Genomic DNA, 20242 nt, shown 5'->3' with positions numbered 1-20242 from the left:
TGCCATAGCTCTGACCTTATGGGCTGTGACTTTACTGTGAAGGGGTAATCCAGCCTGGGCATAGCAGAAAGAGATACAAGCCGCCATCCAGTTGGAGATGGTACACTTAGAGATAGTTCGTCCCAACTTGTTCGGATAAAAGGAGATGAAAAGTTGAGGAGCAGTTCTGTGTGGCTTCGTGCGTTCAAGGTAGACAGCCAAGGCACGTTTACAGTCCAGAGTATGAAGAGCCGATTCTCCAGGATGAGAATGAGGCTTTGGAAAAAACACTGGAAGAACAATGGATTGATTGAGATGAAACTCCGAGACAACTTTAGGCAGGAATTTCGGATGAGTGCGAAGAACCACCTTGTCATGATGGAACACTGTAAAAGGTGGATCCGCAACCAATGCTTAAAGCTCACTGACTCGACGAGCAGAAGTGAGGCCAATGAGAAACGCCACTTTCCAAGTGAGAAATTTCAGATGAGCCTTGTCAATAGGTTCAAATGGAAGTTTCATAAGCTGAGAAACAACAATATTGAGGTCCCAAACCACTGGAGGCAGTTTGAGAGGAGGATTGACATGGAAAAGTCCTTTCATGAATCTGGAAACCACCGGATGAGCAGAGAGAGGTTTCCCTTGAAGCGGCTGATGGAAAGCAGCAATTGCACTCAGATGGACTCGGATGGATGTAGATTTGAGGCCAGAATGAGATAGGTACAAAAGATAGTCCAAAACAGAGGATAAGGAGGCATGTTGAGGCTCCTTATGATGAGAAAAACACCAAGTAGAAAATCTAGTCCATTTTTGGGAATAGCATTGTCTAGTAGAATCCTTGATTAGCCAGTCGTCGAGGTAGGGAAACACCTGAAGACCATGGTTCCTGAGTGCTGCGGCCACTACAACCAGGCACTTGGTGAAGTCTCTAGGTGATGAAGCCAGGCCGAAAGGGAGCACTCGGTATTGAAAATGAAGATGTCCCACCCGGAATCTGAGGTATTGACAGGAGGCCAGATGAATGGGAATGTGAGTGTAGGCCTCCTTGAGATCCAGAGAGCATAACCAGTCGTTCTGCTCGAGGAGGGGATAGAGAGAAGCCAGGGTCAACATGCAAAACTTTTCTTTGACCAGAAACTTGTTGAGTACCCTGAGATCCAAAATAGGACGCAGATCGCCATGGGAAACAATTGTCTTCTTTGGAACAAGGAAGTACCGGGAGTAAAAACCCTTGTTCCGTTGAGCCAAAGGGACTGGCTCGACAGCCCGGAGCTGGAGCAAAGTCTGAGCTTCCTGAAGAAGAAGGGCAGTCTGGGTCAAGTGGAAGGATACTCTCTTGGAGGATGTTCCGGAGGAACTCGATGGAACTGAAGAGAGTATCCATCCCTTATGATGGAAAGGACCCAGAGGTCGGTGGAATAGCCGTCCATCGATGATAAAAATGATGGAGGCGACCTCCGATGGGGAGAAAAACAGGGAAGGGCAGAACGACGGACGTTACGCTCTCCACGAGACAGTCAAAAAGGCTGAGGAGCCTTGGGGACAGCAGACGCTTGAGGTTTTTGTGGCTGCTTCTGCAGATGCTGCCTCTTGACAGGCTAACGGATAGGAGGGGCCTGTTTCGGTGGATAATGCCGCTGGTAGATCAGAGGCGGGCGTGATGGACGAGGAGGAGCAGGCTTAGGCTTCGGGCGGAGAATCAACTGGAAGGATTTCTCGTGGTCCAACAGCTTTTTGGTTGCCGCCTCGATGGACTCAAAGAGGTCGGCTCCAGCACACGGGACGTTAGCCAGCCTGTCCTGAAGATTGGGGTCCATATCGATGGTTCTAAGCCACGCAAGGCATCGCATGGCAACCGAACAAGCTCCAGCCCTTGCAGAGAGTTCAAAGGCTTCGTAGGAGGACTGCATTATCTGCAACCAGAGTTGGGATAGCGAAGCAAGAACCTCCTTGAACTCAAACTGCGCTTGAGAGTCCAAATAGGGCAGGAACTTTTGCAGGACCGAGAGGAAAAACTCAAAATAGGTTGTAAAATGAAAATTATAATTAAGGACTCAAGAGGCCATCATCGAGTTCTGGTAGATGTGCCTGCCAAATCTGTCCATGGTCTTGCCCTCCTGGCCAGGTGGAACGGTGGCATAGACCTGGGAGGGGTGAGACCGCTTCAATGAGGACTCCACCAAGAGGGACTGATGGGAGAGCTGGGCACCATCAAATCCTTTATGGTGTACTGTGCGATACCTGGCATCCAATTTCCCGGGAACAGCGGGGATGGAGTAAGGCGTCTCAAAACATCGCATGAAGGTCTGGTCCAGCAGCTTATGCAGAGGAAGCCGAAGGGACTCAGCAGGTAGCTGAGGGAGATGCATCGTCTCCAGATATTCCTTAGAAAATTTGGACCCTGTGTCCAGGGTAATGTCCAAATCCACAGCCATCTGCCAAAGGAAAGAGGAGAAAGACAGCTGGTCAGCAAGAGCAGGACCACGAGAAGGACTCGAGGACGTCGAGGCCTCTGGATCCAACGAGGCCGGGGATCGACAGGGGAAAAAAGATCCCATGGTGTCCTCGAGCTCCGGCATAGGAGGAGGCGAGGTGGCCTGTGGCGAGTATTCGAGAAAAGGCTGCTTCCGACAAGGTGAGGCATGCCTGGATGAATGCCTCGAGCGATGACCAGAACCGTGCCTGGAAGTAAGCCTCGAACGTCGAGGCGAGCGAGGCGTCATCGAGGCGTCCAGCGAGTGGATGGGGCTGGAGGCGGTGGATCGCAGCAGAAGTGGTTGGGTAGAAGCACCTCGAGGCACCCGCCAAGCCTCGAGGCCTGGCAGCAAGGGTATCGGTTCCAAAAGAGGCACTCGCAAAGACTCTGCTCCTTGCATGTAGTGAATCGGTTCCAGTGGAGGGATGGGCAAAGACTCTGCTCCTTGCAATACATGCATCGAAGCCAGACCAGACACTCGCAGAGACTCGGCTCCCTGCAGAGAGTGCATGCGTCACTGAGGCACTGGAGGCGGCTCGACCTCGTGGGAGGCCTCCGCGTGCCCAGGCTGGATTTGGGAGAGAAGCTTCGGCTCCATATTGTAAAGAGCTCGATGAATTGCTTCTCAAGCAAGGTCTGGAATGAAGCCGGCAAGGAGGGATCCACATCGGGACCTCCTGCACAGGCTTCGCGCTCCCTGGAGCCCGAGTGCTTGGGCTTAGAAGCCTTGGGCATCTTCAGCACCACGGGGGGGAATGGGCTGCTGTGCTATCTGACCTGAAGAGGAAGGCATCGCAGCAGGCGTCGGAGCCAGAGCCGGCACAAACGAATCCAGCTTGAGCAGACTCGACGCCGCAGAGGTGGAAGGCTGTAGAGTCGAGGAGGAAGTCGAAGGTGTAACGCTCTTCGATGAAGACAGCTCCGTCGAACCCTCCATGCTGAACAGCGACTCCCACAAGAAGCAGCGACACTTGAACGCACGTGCTGTAATCGTGGAGCAAGGCCGCCACGATTTTGGAAGGTGTTGAGGCCCAAGACACTGAAGACAGCGTCTAACTACATGGGTTGGGGATTGGCTGAGCGGTAGACTTCAGAAGGTGGTGGTGAACGGTACCCCATCCGAAGCATCGGACGTGATCAGTGGAGTGCCGCAGGGCTCGGTCCTGGGCCCGATTCTATTTAACTTATTCATAAGAGATATGACGCAAGGACTTAGAGGAAGGGTATCACTGTTCGCCGACGACGCCAAACTTTGCAACATAGTAGGCAAAAGCTTATTACCTGATAATATGACACACGACCTACTGTTGCTGGAACAATGGTCAACTACTTGGCAGCTAGGCTTCAATGCTAAAAAATGCAAGATAATGCACCTGGGTAAGAGAAACCCACGTAGAACTTATGTTCTAAATGGTGAGACCTTGGTTAGGACCACGGCGGAACGCGACCTAGGGGTGATCATTAGTGAGGACATGAAGGTTGCCAATCAAGTGGAGAAGGCTTCCTCCAGGGCAAGACAAATGATAGGGTGTATCCGCAGAGGTTTCGTCAGCAGGAGACCTGAAGTTATGATGCCGTTGTACAGAGCCATGGTGAGGCCTCGCTTGGAGTACTGTGTTCAGTTTTGGAGACCACACTACCGAAAGGACGTGCTGAGGATCGAGTCGGTTCAGCGAACGGCCACCAGGATGGTCTTGGGGCTCAAGGATCTCACATATGAAGAAAGATTTAAAAAATTGCGGCTGTACTCACTTGAGGAAAGAAGAGAACGGGGAGATATGATTGAAACATATAAGTACATCACGGGACGCATCGAGTCAGAAGATGATATCTTCTGGCTCATGGGACCCTCGACCACCAGAGGGCATCCGCTGAAAATCAGGGGAGGGAAGTTTCATGGCGACTCCAGGAAGTACTTCTTCACCAAAAGAGTAGTGGATCATTGGAACAGACTCCCACTCCAGGTGATAAAGGCCAGCAGCGTGACGGATTTTAAGAGAAAATGGGATACTCACGTGGGATCTTTAAGGGAGTAAATTTAGGGGCGGGGATACTTGGAATGGGCAGACTTGGTGGGCTATAGCCCTTTTCTATTGCTTTTTTCTATGTTTCTATGATGAGGGTCCATCAGCGAAATCGCGCGCTGGCACTTGACACACTTCTTAAAAACGGTGATAGGCCGGGACATAGGCCAAAAAAGCTCCGCCGCAAGATCGAAGCTGCGGGGCTGCGGCCACGTGGCCTGCCCGGTCGAATGGATGGAAGAAATTTTTTTTTTTTTTTTTTTTTGAAAAAACAAGAAAAACGACGAAAACCGACAATTATGAGTAAAAAGAACCCAAAAACGTGGACTCAGAAGGCACAAGTGAAGTTACTTCGCGCAGAGTCGAAGACGGACTTCTTGGCTCTGTGGAAAAGTAAGAACTGAGGAGACGCGCCCGGTGCACTGGGCGGGAAGGCACTCGTGCATGCACGGTGCGGGCGACTCGAAACTTCTAAAGTTTCTACAAGCAAGTATGCTTGTGAGACGTCCGCATCGGGGCTCCATCGGATGATGTCACCCACTAGTGAGAATACCTGCCTGCTTGTCCTGGGATAAGAGTGCAGTTCAAGTTTGCCTGTCTCTGTTTCAAATCCTTTTTTGTTCGGCCCCCTTATACTTGGTTCCCCATTTTACCTTAGACTGCCCATCCAGACCCACTCGCAGAGCTTATCTCTTCAGCCATCCAACTCTAAAGGCCTGCCATTACAAAAGATACCTGAACAGAGCACTTGCCTTCCAAGCAGGTCATCTAAATGATTGGCTGAGCAATATTATCTCATGGTGAATTAACTCCAGCTTATATCAAAGCAGAACCAGAAAGTGGCTAATGTAAAAGGTGTTCTATGACCTTCTATTAACTGAACTGAAGCAGAAGTTGGAACTATCTAGTAATAGGGAGAAAATACAAATTCTCACTCTTGCTCCACACAGCTGGACTATAGAGAAAAATGCTTTGGAATCTGACGTTTCAACAAGAATGGTTAAAAAGGCCAGGAAGTTGAAAAGGTAGGGTGGCATTCTTGCTGTTCCAGCAACTAAGAGAGGAAAAGTGCTTGCTCAGCAAATTACACAGAAAGTCTTGGATTTTTATGACGACGATGAAATCTCTAGAATATGCCCAGGCAAAAAAGATTATGTCTCTGTTCAGATCAGTGGTGAAAGAGTGCAAAAGCAGAAAAGATTGCTATTTTGCAATCTGAAGGAACTGTACACCACCTATCGCAGTCAGCATGGGCCTGAAATTGGGTTCTCAAAGTTCTCTGAGCTTCGGCCAAAGTGGTGTGTCACAGTCAGGGACTCTTCAGTCTGTGTCAGCACAATCCACCAGAATGTGAAACTTATGCTTTCAGCAATTGAAGTTCCAGATGACTATAAGGTGCTTCTGAATAAAATTGTCTGTGTTATGAACTCAAAAAACTGCATGTTGTAGCGGTGTGAAATATATCCTGGTCAGATCCTTCTAGAGGAATATTTTACTGAGTTCTTTGGTGAACATGATCCAGATGATATCATTGAATTTAAGCAGTGGATTCACACTGATCGGGATACACTGGAAACTCAAGTTATCCATAGAGGATTTCATTTCTGAATTACAGTGGTACCTCGGTTTACAAGTGCACCTGTTTGCGAGTGTTTTGCAAGAGCAAAACATTCGCAAAATCGAAGCCTCGGAAACCGAGCGTGGCTCGATTTACGAGCAACACCCCCCCCCCTCCCGCCGCGACCTGAAGTCCCCCAGACCCACCCGAACCCGCTTCTTACTTTCAGCTCGGCCTCGGCACCGGCATGTTCTGTGCATTGGTGCCGGTGCCCGAAGATTGGCCTCCTCTTCTTTGCTGGGCCTTGAGCATCTGCGCATGGTCAAGGCCTGCAAGTTCACGTTCTCTCCACAATCTCCGAGAAACCTCGGGGGGGGGGGAGGGGGGAACGTATCAAAGCCTTCGGGACAGTAAGGGAATTTTTCAAGTACCTTTCTTATTTCTAATCTTAATGTATATTTTCTGTAAACCGCTTAGAACCTAACGGATGTAGCGGTATATAAGAAATAAATTACATTACATTATTTCCTATGGGGAAACTCGCTTTGATATAAGAGTATTTTGGTTTATGAGCATGCTTCCGCAACAAATTATGCTCGTAAATCAAGGTACCACTGTAATTGGAAAAATTTCTATTTTGGCCAGCCACCATTTTATTTCCAAGTAACAAAGTGCTTATCTGAAGGAACTGAAAGTAAATATAAAGGAGGGGCATACTATTGTTTTGATTGACTTCGCTGAAAATTATTCCTTCATCGTTCAGGATGCAGTACAGGGGTTTCACTGGGAAAATAGCAACATTACATCCCTTCGTTGTCTACTTCTGCAACCCTGATATCCAAAGCCTATGCATATGCATGATCAATGACTACTTGCATCATGCATTTTTGCAGCAGCTTATTCTGCATCTGAGGGAAGTCTTGCCTGTCTTAAGCCATATTCACTACTTTAGTGATGGTTCTGCTGCGCAATATAAAACTTCAAGAAGAGATCCAAGATGGCCGCGAGCAGATGAGAGTGAGAGAGACGCCGCCAGAGACTCCAAGTAACAACGTTTACTCACAGCTTTATCGATGCCGAAAAGGAGAGGGAAAGGTGCTTCTGGAGCCTCGAGGCGCCCGGAGACTCCTCTTCAGATGTCCATGGAGGATTTCTTGCGGCGTCTAAACCAAGAGGCAGCAGCTGCATCGGGGAGTCGCCCGCTGGAATCGCCGGGAAGGAGTGAGGTCGCGGCAAGCTTCCCTGGGCTAGAGTCCACTCTGAGCCCCGACGCCAGAACCCCGCCCCCTCAGCCGCAGCGTGCTAGCTCTCCACGGGAGAGTAGTCAGTCCGAGGAGGCAGACTTCGTCTCCCGGGAGGCTGAAATGGGCGTAGCACCGGAGGAAGAGGAGACTGCGGTGAGAACAACGAGGGAACATGAAATAGAACAAGGCTCCCAGAGGGAGAAGACTGTCATTGCTGTGGAAGCTGGGACAATGCAAGCAAGTATATTTTCTGTTCCTAAACCCATGAATGTTACCCTAGACTCTATTTGGGACTTGGTAATTACTCTGGGACAAACATTGTCACCACAAATTAAAGCACTAGAAGATAAATTCCTAGAACAAAGAAATGAAATAAATGGACTTAAACAGGAAAATACATTGATGAAAACTAATGTGGAAAAAATAGATAAAAAGATAAGTGAAGTAAATCAAGTTCAAACGACACTGATTAAAGACAATATCAATCTTAGGAGAAAGGTGGAAATGATGGAAAATAATATGCGGTTGAATAATCTTAGATTTTTGAACTTCCCAAAGATTCCTTCTTTATCAGCAAAAGAAGTTTTGAAAAAGTACTTTTGTGAAGTTCTTAATGTTCCTAATGATGCCTTTCCTCCCTTTTCCAAAATATATTATTTGCCAACATCAAAAAATTCGGAAGAACAGCGTCTACCAGAACAACAAGGTCAGGGTGAACAAATGGACATAACATTATTATTGGAATCTTCAATGAGGGAGGTAGCTATTCCAGCTACCCTATTGGCTACGGTGGTTTTATCACCAGATAAAAATTGGATACTACAGCTTTATTTTAAGAACAGACATAAAGAATTTCTTGGATGTAAAGTTCAAATATTTCCGGATGTGACAAGGGAATCCCAGAAACGAAGGAAGGAATTTTTGCTTCTTAAGCCTGGGGTTGCGGCAATGGGAGCATCATTTCTTTTACGATATCCTTGTAAATGCATTGTAAAGTATAAATCTTGCAATTATATTTTCTTTGAACCTTCGCAGCTGACAGGATTTCTCTCCAGGAGAGGCCTTGAAGGGGATCAAGAAAATCTCAATGCATAAATTTACTCTTGGTCCATTCTCATCTGACCGCCTAATTTGTAATTTGAATTTCTCTTTTTCCTTTAAATAGTTTCTCACTCAGGAACATCTTGGATCTCAAATTTTGGGACTTTAATTTTGATTGAGTAAATAGTAATTTTGTTATATAAATGTTACTTCATTTGTTTTATGTTATGTTGACTTAATCATATTCTGTACAAGAAGTTTATTCTTGATAATATATTCAAAATAAATAAAGAATTAAAGATAAAACTTCAAGAATTTCATTAACCTCTGCAGCTATGATACTGACTTTCAAATTACTGCCGAGTGGCAAATCTTCCGGCTCACCACACAATTGTTTCCCATGTATTCACCTTTATAGGACCCCCAGGGACCCCTGAAGAAGACTTTTTGTCAAAACGCGGACCGTGTTGGGTCCTGTATCCCTAGCGGACTAGGTCATTTAAGGCTTTTATGTGGATAACCTATTTTTATGTGGATGAATTTATTTTATGTGGATGATTTCAGTGTACCTTTGGAACTTTGACACTTTCAAATAAAGTCCATTTAGGACAGCGGTCTCAAACACGCGGCCCGCAGGCCACATGTGGCTCTCCAAGTTTTTTTTGCGGCCCGCGGTCTGAACTGGATCATTGCCTTCCTTTTGGAGCAGCAGCGAGTCTGGCCGGTTCGTTCCGTTCAAAGCCACGGGTTGGCGGCTCCTTGCGCTATTCACTCCTGCATCGGAAGCCTCTCTGACAGCACAACTTCAGAGAGGCTTCAGACGCAGGCACGGATCTCGCAAGAAGCCGCCACCCGCGGCTTTGAATGGAATGAGCCGGCCAGACACGCTGCTGCTCCAGTGGCGTACCAAGGGGGGGGGGGGCGGTCCACTGTTCTCCTTAGAGTGCGGCTCGCGGATAGTCTGCTTCCCTTCCCTTCTCACCGCTGCCATCGGGGAACAGGCCGGCACCGTATCTTTGATCTCCCTGCTTCTCTCGCCACCCGACCTCAATTCTGACGTCGAGAGGACGTTCTGGCTAGCCAATTGCTGCCTGGCTGCCCGGAACGTCCTTTCCAACGTTAGAATTGACGTCGGGAGGGGAGAGTTGGCCCCGTGGAGATCTCGGCTTGTTCCCGATGGCGGCAGCGGCAGCAGCAGCAGCAGCCTATTCCCCGGTGGTGGTGGCATGGGGGAGGGCAGGAAGGAAGAAAGAAAGAAGGGGGGGACAAGGAGCCAGAAACAAAGCAAAAAATGGGACACGGAATCAGAGAAAGACAGACATAGAGAAAGAAAGAAAAAGTTGGGGGAGAGAATGAGGTCTGGAGGAGAGGAAGCATACAGGAGGCTGAAAGAAGGGAAGAAATATTGGATGCACAGTCAGAAGAATAAAGTGCAACCAGAGACTGATGAAATTACCAAACAAAGGTAGGAAAATGATTTTATTTTCAATTTAGTAATAGAAATGTGCCAGTTTTGAGAAAGAAAAGATATTAAACTTTAAATGTGAGTGCTGCAGAAAAAATAGAGTACTTGGAGGGCCGCAGAAAAAAATAGTTAATGTCTTATTAAAGAAATGACAATTTTGCATAAGGTAAAACTGTTAAAAGGAAAGTTTTATAAACTATAAAGAGTTTAATCTCATGCAAAATTGTCATTTCTTTAATAAGACATTAACTATTTTTTTCTGCGGCCCTCCAAGTACCTACAAATCCAAAATGTGGCCCCGCAAAGGGTTTGAGTTTGAGACCACTGATTTAGGAACATCGTCACTCCAGAATTTTTTTGGTTTTCTCTGGATTTTATTCTCTGTGGATATTTTGGGGTCAATTCCTTTTGTTTTTAATAAAGCTTAGACATTTATATGGTATTATCTGACTTAGGAATGTCTTTCAGATAATGGATCAATAACTGATAAATATGTGGTCTCTGTGTATAATACACTTGTTATGATCTTCACGACCAGTGGCAGTGGGTATATGAAAATGCATGGATACAGGGAAGGGATCATAAAACAGTAACATAGTAGATGATGGCAGATAAAGACCCGAATGGTCCATCCAGTCTGTAACAATCTGAACTTAACTGTGAAACTTCATGTACCTTGTTCATTTGCATACAACATAGGTTTGTATTAAACATGCTTCTTTTCAATATTAAACATTCGTGCGCATATACAGCTAATGCTTATCTTTGAAGCTTTAGTTCTCACCAAAGAAAGGTCGGGTCCAAGATGAAACAGGACAGCTTCTGTAGCAAAAACATGCTCTTTCAAATGATATTAAAAAAACAAAAAAGAAAACTATATATTTGAGCTATTTGAATATGAAAAACAGTGAAAATTAGCATAAATGCATAAAGCCATATTTTTGGGATGGTTATATTTTCAGCTTCACTTGATTGTAAAAGCTCATATTGCAAATCTTGGAAGTACCTCACGGTACATGTCTGCTGGTAAAGTTGTACCCTCAGCTGACTTACCTACCAGCAGCAGTATGGAGCCAAACTTTGCCAAAAATTTTTATTCGTGAATTTTTTTTGCCTAATTTGCTGACCTGTAGAAATGGAAGAACGTTCGTAAAATATTTCAAACTTGGCACAGAAACTTGCACCAAGGTGTTGTACCAAACTGCAAAATTTCAGATTTCTAGGTAGTTTCCTTCTGCCGCAGTGCTTAAGCAAAGTTGGCATTTTAGGTCAAATAAGGCATGGAGGTGAATCGATTGCTTTTGTTCAACCACCCCTAGCTCCTGACCAAATTGAGATAGATCCAAAATTTTTTTGCAGAGTTTCATTTGAGACCCTAGACAACACCCCTGTAAAATTTGGTTGGATTTCAACGGGGTCGAGCGTGGGCTCCTGGTCCACTTGACATGGAATGACCCTTTTGAGAATAAAATATATCCTATGGTTTAAGGTGTTGCGGCCTTCACTGGGGTGCGCTTGGTAACTTGAACTACCAGAGAATTCACCTTTGGGGAAACAAAGAGCTGATTAAATGCAGCATCCTTTTGGCATCTCCCAGTGATCCGTACGCATTTTTGTAATGTTTGAATGTGATGAAAAACAGGAAGACTGTGGCTTAGTGACACTTATAAGCAAGAATTGGGTAGCCGATGCCTGAGGAGCCTCCAGCTTTAACTCAGGGTTGATCATCCTTATCAACACTGATGGTTTAAACAGTCTGTGCACAGAGAGGTCCTTACCAAGATCTGGAGCATCCCCCAGATCTAGGTCCTGCAGCCCTGTAGTTGAAGAATCACCCACCCACTGTAGAGGTTCCTACCAGAGAAAGTAAAGGCTTAATAATAGAGAGAAAGTAAAGGCTTAATAATAGAATCTTGATCAACTGAGTCATCCACAGGAGGACTGTCCCCAACCTGTGCATGGTCCTTCTGTGGGGGGATTTATGCTCTTGGGATTCTGCGGCACCAGTAGGGTTGCAATACCAGATGAATTCATGGGGCCCTTGTTAATCAGATAAGCCTGAAACATTTTATTAATAAATTCAGAGGGACATCCGTGCCCCTGAGGTGCAGAGGGTCTGTGGTCCCTGTTTTGCACTCTCAGGATTTACCTGCCAAATCACAGCTTTGCTTCAATGGGGGCACACACTTGCATCCTGGCTCAAATTTGGACTTTTGACACTTTCCTCAAGTGCAATAAGAACTCGCAGCAGCCAGTCAGTGGACTAAAACGGGGCTGGAGGGCAGGAAGATCGCTCCTGCTCTGTGCACCAGCTGGCTACCAGGGATCCGAAAGGTACATGGGGGAGGTGGGAGGGAGGTGTGGTTGTCAATTTCGGAAGGCACAGGAAGCAGAAGGGATTCTTCCTGTCCCGCCCAGCACGAGGCCGCTGAGGGTAGGGGGTGTGCGGAGGAGGCGGAGGGTTTTGGATTCGGCCGGGATGGGAGATGGGGGACCCCTCATGTTCTAACCCACTGCTGGACTACCGGGTCTTGCGGCAGGCCCTGTGGAGGCCTGCAATAGGTCCGGGAAGGGGGAGGGCAGGTAGGCAATGGCCTGAATATAAGCCAAGACCCCCATTTTACAAATACATAAATAGATCTTAAGAAACAGCATGATTTGGCACTGGAGGCAATCTTACCTGTGTTTTCGATGTACTCGATACATTTTTCAATGAAGATGGGAATGGGTTTCTCTGTAGTTACCACACTGCTCAAAGGCACGCCAAAATAGTTACTCTTGGTGATGGATGGACGAAGTTTAGCCTTTGGTCTCTGCAAGAATAAAATGACCACAAAGTCACATTTGAATAAACTAAGCCCAAGTGCACAAGTTGTCTCAGTTTCGTTTGATCTTGTATTATAATTTTTCTCAAAAGAGAAAACACTTAGAATAGAAAGGCAAAATGGACTACAGGAAACAGCTGTGTCTGATAGAGAACAATGGGTAATAGTATATAAAACAAAAATGCTCACCTGTAGCATTCTCATATATGAGCAACATGATGCAACATAGTCCTAACATGGCTGCTGCTCAGTGTTCAAGAGGAATATCAAAGCCTTTGGCGGCACTGTACCACACGAGTGCCTTCATGAACAGGACCAGAAGTACAGTAAAATTCTATACTCAAAGAGTTTTAGGATTCTTTATGCCAAACATGGCGTTCTTGTCTTGCTTTATATTCTTCTTTGATAACTATAAATTGCTTCTACAAGATGTAAACATGCTTGGAGAAAATATCCCTCAAGGGTTACACAAGACCAGTACAATCAAAGTTTGCAATTGTACAATTCCGAGGCTGTGCTTACAAAGGAGAAAATGTTATAATTAGACTAATATAAGAGGGCCATTTTAAAAGTAAGAATCATTTTGTTCTAAACCCCTAATTATTGTAACTCAAAAACTTTCTAATTACAGCGAAAATATACTTTCTAATATAATCCCTGTTGACGTCCAAGCATTTTTGAGACCAGGAGACAAGCTTGACAAACCCCCTCATTGAAAAAGTCTGCCTGTTCCTTGAACCAGTTGCCGACAGTTTCATGGATGGTGTCATTGGTCTGCATGTGTTTTTTGCCCAAGAATACCTTTAATTTTGGGAAAAAATGAAAGTCCCATGGCGCCAGGTCCAGGCTGTATGAAAGATGGCCCAGTATCTCCCAGCGGAATGTCTGCAACACACCTGCTCGGTTTCAAGCAGCATGAGGATGTACATTATCATGCAGCAGACCCTTAGTGAGAAGACCTTGCCATTGGTTCGGTATAGCTCACTGTAATTTCTAATACCTTTATACATTTATGGATTCTCCTCGAGGCAGAAAATCAATCAGGAGAATGCCTTTCCAGTTCCAAAACGCCTTTGCCATGGCTTTCATAGTTGAAGGTGTCTGTTTGAACTTTTTATGTTTGGTTGGAGAATCTGAATGGTACCATTCAAGAGACTGTCACTTAGTCTCTGGTGTGTAGTGAGACACTCATGTCTCGTCTCCCGTCACTATGCAAACCAAGAATTCATCCCCTTCGGCACCGTAGCACTCAAGTAATGCTCGAGAATCAGACATTCTTTTCTGTTCTGGTGTCAATATTCTTGGAACCCACCTCGCAGAAATCTTCTTATAGTGAAGGCAATCAGTAACAATTTTGTAAACAGAACAAAAAACATAAGAAAGTGTCGTATGAAGCTCATCAATTGTGAATCTCCTGTTCTGATGAATGTGTGCATCAATTGCAGTTTCCAATTCTTCGGTGATCTTGCTTCATTGTGCACGTTTGTTCTCCCTTCATTAAGCAACCGACATAATTTCTGTACATTTCAATTACCTGTTGATTAATTTCAGCTGGGTGAATGTTCTTTGCGTTTAAAAAATGAATTAGAGATCCAAGATGGCCGCGAGAGGCTGAACGTCGGGAAGTGTCTCTCGAGCGTTCGGTAGAAATTGGGAATTTTTACCTTACTGCATCATCTCAACTTTGCCTGAGTGTTTCCCCCATGCCTGAGAGGGAGAAGTGCCGCTGGAGCCTCGCGGCGCTCTGAAAATCCCCCTGCTGTTACTATTGAGCAGCTCTTGAATCGCCTTCAGAAGGAGCCAATAACTTCAGGGAATTGCCCGCTGGACTCGGTGGCACAGAATGACGCTGCAAGAATCCCTGGGTTAGAGGTTACGCTGAGCCCTAAAGCAAGACACTCCCCCCCAACCGCAGCGTACCAGCTCACCGCAGGAAACAGGCGCGTCCAACGAGACAGTGCCTGTAACCTGGGAGGCTTGTTCATCTGGGAGCTGTGTGACGGACACACAAAGACTTTTTGAGTCTGGAGAGTGATACTTCAGCTGGAACATCGAGGAAGAGGGAGGCACAACAAGACCAACAAACTACAAACTTGGGAGGTGAGGTTTCTACCTTCATGGTTGAAAAACCCACTGAAATTACAATGGAGTGTCTCTGGGACTTAGTTGTTAAACTGGGAAACTCCTTGAATCCACAAATTAAAGTGCTGGAAAAGAAAATTGATAAACAGGAACAAGAACTGAATGCATTACAATTGGAAATGACCTCAGTTAAAACTAAGTCTCAAAAAAATGAAGCTGAAATAACAGGGGTCAAACAAGTACAAGAAGTTGTGATTAAAAACAGTATTAACATTAGGCGGAAACTGGAAATGATTGAAAATGGCCACCATGCGGTTCTTAAATTTCCCTAGGTTCTTCTATGTCCCCCAGAGCTTCTTGACAAAGAGAGGGAGATCCCGTCCCCTCCTGTTTGTTGACATATTACATGGCGACTTGGTTGTCCATCCAAACGAGGACTACCTGGTTGTGAAGATGTTGTTGAAAAGTTTGAGAGATTGAAGATCGCTCTGAGTTCCAATAGATTGATGCGACACTGACGATCCGTACTGGTCCAGTGGCCTTGAGTATGGAGACCATCGAGATGACGACCTTTGGATGAGGGGGCGTTTTGAAACAGCAAGCCTCTGGAGAGATTGGAAGAGAGCATCCACCAACGAAGGAGTGACTGTAATGTGTCAAGAGAGTGGGTCGCAAGCCTGCATCCACTGAGATGCCAGGGTCCACTGAGGAATTCTGAGGTGAAGTCTGGCAAAAGGAGTCACGTGTACTGTGGAGGCCATGCAACCTAGGAGTACCATCATATGTCTCGCTGAGATTGAAGAGTGAGAGGACACTGCATGACAGAGTTGAAGAAGAGCCTCCAGATGTTGCTGCGGAAGGAATGCTCCGAGTTGGATAGTGTTCAGAACAGCTCCGATGAACTGTAGATTCTGAGAGGACTGAAGTTGGGATTTGGGAAAGTTGATTTCGAATCCCAAACTTTGTAGGAACCATGTAGTCCGTTTGTTCGCTACAATAACCTCCTGAGATGTGAATCCTTGATGAGCCAGTCGTCTAGGTAGGGGAACACCTGAAGACCATGGTTCCTTAGAGTTACTGCTACCAGCATCAGGCACTTGGTGAACAGTCTGGGAGATGAAGCCAGACCAAAGAGTAGCACTCTGTATTGGTAATGCAGATACCCCACCCGAAATCTGAGATATTGACGGAAGGCCGGATGAATGGGAATGCGGGTATACACCTCCTTGAGATCTATAGAACATAACCAATCGTTCTGATCTAGAAGGGGGTACAGGGACACCAGGGATAACATGCAACATTTTTCTTTGACTAAAAATTTGTTGAGAGCTCTGAGATCCAGAATGGGTCGCAGATCGCCCGTCTTCTTCGGAACTAGGAAGTAATGGGAATAAAAAACCCTGTTCTGCTGTTCCAAAGGAACTGGTTCGATGGCACGGAGACGAAGCAGAGCTTGAGCTTCCTGAAGAAGAAGGGCGTCTGGGATGGACTGGAAGGATACTCTCTTGGAGGAAGCTCTGGTGGAACCTGAGTGAATTGAAGAGAGTATCCTTCCCTGATGATTGACAGCACCCAGAGGTTGGATGTAATGGTCTCCCATCGATAATAAAAATGATGGAGACAACCTCCTATGGAGGGAAGAGAGAACAGAGACAGAACGATGGAGGTTATGCTCTGCTTTAAACAGTCAAAAAGGCTGCACAGCCTTAGGTGCAGCAGAAGGCTGCGGTTTCTGTTGCTTCTGTTGCTGTTGTTTCTTGGGAGGCACTCAATTGTAAGGAGCTGCCCTCGGAGTATAACGACTCGGGAAAATTGGAGTAGGGCGTGAAGGTTTCACAGGAGCTGGCTTAGGCTTTGGTCTGACAATGGGAGCAAAAGATTTTTCATGTTCAGACAATTTCTTAGTGGCTGCCTCTATGGATTCATCAAAGAGGTCATTGCCTGCACAAGGAATGTTAGCCAGGCGGTCCTGAAGATTAGAGTCCATGTCAATGGTGCGAAGCCAGGCCAAGCGGCGCATTGCTTCAGAGAAAGCAGTGGCCCTGGCTGACAATTTAAAAGGTATGATAAGAGGACTGAAGATGCAATCTGAGTTGTGACAGAGTATCAATAACTTCTTGGAATTCAAAGTGTTTCTGTGTATCTAGGTAATTGAGAAATTTGGGAAGGAGATCAATGAGGAACTTGAGATAAGTAACGAAGTTAAAATTATAATTAAGGACTTTGGATGACATCATAGCATTTTGATAAAGACGACGTCCAAACTTGTCCATAGTTTTCCCCTCCCTTCCAGGAGGAAAAGTAGCATAGACTCTGGAAGGATGGGATCTTTTTAAGGCAGACTCCACAAGAAGTGATTGGTGAGACAACTGCGAATTCTCAAATCCTTTACAATGCAGAGTTCTATACCTGGAGTCCAATTTGCCTGGAACAGCAGGAATGGTATAAGGGGTCTCCAGGCAGCGTGTGAAAGTCTGAGACAAAAGCTTGTGAAGAGGAAGCTTAAGTGACTCTGCAGGAGGTTGAGGGAGATGCATGTCCTCGAGATAGTCCTTAGAGTACCAAGAACCAGCATCTAATTGAAGTTCTAAGTCATCAGCCATCTGGCGAAGAAAAGCAGAGAAAGACAGCTGATCCGCCAAGGCCTTGCCCCGAGAGGTATTTGATGACCTCGAGGTGGCCTGGGTAGGAGGTGAAGCCTCTCTGAAGAAATGACCATCAAAAGAATTATGAGACTTGGATGAGGCAATGGAAACAGTTGAGTCCTCGAGGTCTGGAAGTGGAGACCTCATTCGAGGAGTTGGTGGTCTGGAAGAGCTGAAAGGTCTGGAATGAGGCCTAGACGAAGAAGGTTGCTCTTTGGAAGAAGACCTATGCCTGGATGGATGCCTTGATAAAGGCCTTGATCGACGACGAGAGTGGTGTGCAAAAGCAGGTCTCGAGGATCGAGGAGACTTTGCCCTAGAGATGGAAGTAAGCAATGCTACCGGTGAATGGATAGGGCTAGAAGTAGTAGATCGAAACTCAGGGAGTTTGATGGAGGAATCTGTAAGCACTCACAAAGACTCTGCTCCTTGTATAGAGTGTGAGGAATCCTGTCGAGGCACTTGCAAAGACTCTGCTTCTTGCATAGAGTGCGTAGATGCCAGACCAGACACTCGCAAAGACTCTGCTTCTTGCATACAGTGCGTAGATGCCAGACCAGACACTCGCAAAGACTCTGCTCCTTGCATAGAGTGTAAAGGTTCAGCTCGAGGCATAGGCAGAGATATGACCTCGCAGGAGACTGCTGATTGCCCAGGCTGGATTAGAGAAGACAGCGTCGGCCCAAATTTGCTCAGTAACTGAACAATCTGCTGTTCTAACATGGTCTGGAGAGAAGCTGGCAAAGATGGATCCGCGTGCTTGCTGAGGCTGTATGCTCCAAGGTGGCAGTGGAGATGTGCTTTGACTTAGAAGTCTTGGAGAGCTTGAGGACCACCGCCGGAACCTTCTGCATAGGTATCTGACCTGAGGGAAGCTCAGGGGAAGAGGCAGCAGGTTTACTAGAGGTCATAGATGTCCCAAATGAGGAAGGTCTGATGAGGCTCGAGGTCGGAGTCATGGAAGCAGGAGGACCCTCGGTGGAAGATGGGACCGAGGCAGCGCTCGAAGTCGAGGGTGTGACTGAAGAGTCCATCCCGAAAAGTTTCTCCACTAAAATCCGACGACGTTTAAGGGCTCGAGGTTGAAGAGTAGCACAGCGCTCACACGACTTAGGATTATAGTCAGGCCCGAAGCACTTGAGGCACCAACGGTGTGGGTTTGTGAGAGAAATCGCACGCTGACACTGGCTACACTTCTTGAAGCCTGTTGTTGGCCGGGACTTAGAAGGAAAAATAGCCGTAGTGAAGCTGAAGCCCGCAGGCTGCGGCCGAGAGGCCTGCCCTGCCAGTCGAATGAAGAAAAAATTTTTTAAAAGTTGTTTTTTTTTAACTGAAATAAAATAAAGTAACAGCGATTCGCGACAAAAAGAAAACAAATCGCAGTGAGAGAAGGCACGAAGTAATGAAGTTTAGCGCAGAGTGTCAAAGACGGACTTCTCAGCTCCACAAAAAACTGAGAACTGAGGAGACTCGCCCTATGCTGGGCAGGAAGGCACTCGCGCAAGCGCGGTGTGGCTTGACTCGAAACTTCTACGTTTCTACAAGCTAGGCTGTCCGCATCCGGGCTCCGTAGATGACATCATCCATATGTGAGAATAGGCTGCCTGCTTGTCCTGGGATAATTACATTTACCTAATTACAGCAGCGGAGCAGCATGCAGAGAGGATCGCCAGTGCTGTAACGATCCTTGCAGGCTGCCATCAGCCTCCGGAGCTGTCATTCCCTCTGCTGCGATCCTGCCCCTGACATCAGAGGAGAGGCAGGACCGCAGCAGAGGGAATGACAGCTCCGGAGGCTGATAGCATTAGTAAATAGAACAACTTTATACAAATAAACATACAGTGTATACATACAAATAATTACCAGTACAAAAGGAAAGGAGGGTGAACTACAATCTTTAAAGAAACTAGAAATACATTTAGGGAAAAAAACAACTGGAGGGTAATAGAAATTAATCTTGAAAGCATTTTTAATAAACTTGAAACTTACCAGAATGGATATGAAGTTTGGAGAAAGTGTTGACAACTGACACCACCTTTAGAAGGAACTTGTAAGCTTTATTAATAATAGCACGATAATAACTTTCACCAAAGCATGAAGAAAAACATGTGCAGCCTCTTTTAGGGAGAGGTGCCTTTAAATGAGCTTAATGGCCTGTTTAATTAAGTGTGGCAACATGTGGAGAATCACTCTTATGATGGAATCTTGTTTAAGGTAGATCAGTTGCTAGGGACTGAAGCTTGCTAACCCTGTGTGTTGAAGTGACCGCCACCAGAAATACCATCTTCCAGGTCAAAAATGTCAGGTGGCATGTTTCAACCGGCTCATAAGAAGCTTTCATCAGCTGGAAGAGGATAACATTGAGGTCCCATAACACAGTGGAAGGCTTGATTGATTGGGGGGGGGGGAGGAGGTTGTAATAAGCAACCCTCTCATGAATTGAACAACTAGAGGCTGTACAGAAATGGGCTCACCTTCCACACAGTGATGGTAAGTGCTAACGCCTATTGCACCAAGTTGAATCCTTATGGAGTTGATCTTGAGACCAGACTCAGATAGGTGTAAAAGGTTCTCCAGCAGTTGTGCAAGGCACAAAAAAAGATCTAAGGCATTACCCCCGCACCAATCCATTTAAAATTATATGATGTACTCCTGGCGGAATTCTGCACAACTGCGCAATGCAGAATTTCGGTTTGAGGAGCATGCACTTAAGCGGAGTCGACTGTACATAAGACTTACTATCTGGGGACAAATACTGGTGGGGGGGAGAGAAGGGGGTGATGTGGGTGGCGACATTGAAATCAACACATATTAGTGTCTAACTCATAGTTTTCGGGCTCACTGAGATGAATATTGACTCCCGATGCCGTTTAAGTACAAGTTCAGCCCCATAGAGAGAGACA

General features: G+C 46.2%; 1 protein-coding gene across 1 annotated transcript in view; it reads right to left on the bottom strand.

Moving 5' to 3' along the window:
* The window catches only part of ARHGAP35 (Rho GTPase activating protein 35), a 238154-nt gene that overhangs the window by 95879 nt on the left and 122033 nt on the right, over positions 1 to 20242 (bottom strand). Inside the window, exon 3 of the mRNA XM_033953808.1 lies at positions 12468 to 12600. Within this exon, the coding sequence (XP_033809699.1) occupies positions 12468 to 12600 (133 nt within the window). The remainder of the gene's footprint in view (positions 1 to 12467; positions 12601 to 20242) is intronic.

Source organism: Geotrypetes seraphini, chromosome 8, assembly GCF_902459505.1.
Source record: "Geotrypetes seraphini chromosome 8, aGeoSer1.1, whole genome shotgun sequence".
NCBI classification, from domain to species: domain Eukaryota; kingdom Metazoa; phylum Chordata; class Amphibia; order Gymnophiona; family Dermophiidae; genus Geotrypetes; species Geotrypetes seraphini.
Note: the sequence above shows the minus strand (reverse complement) of the source record. Positions and strands in the feature narration are given on the sequence as shown.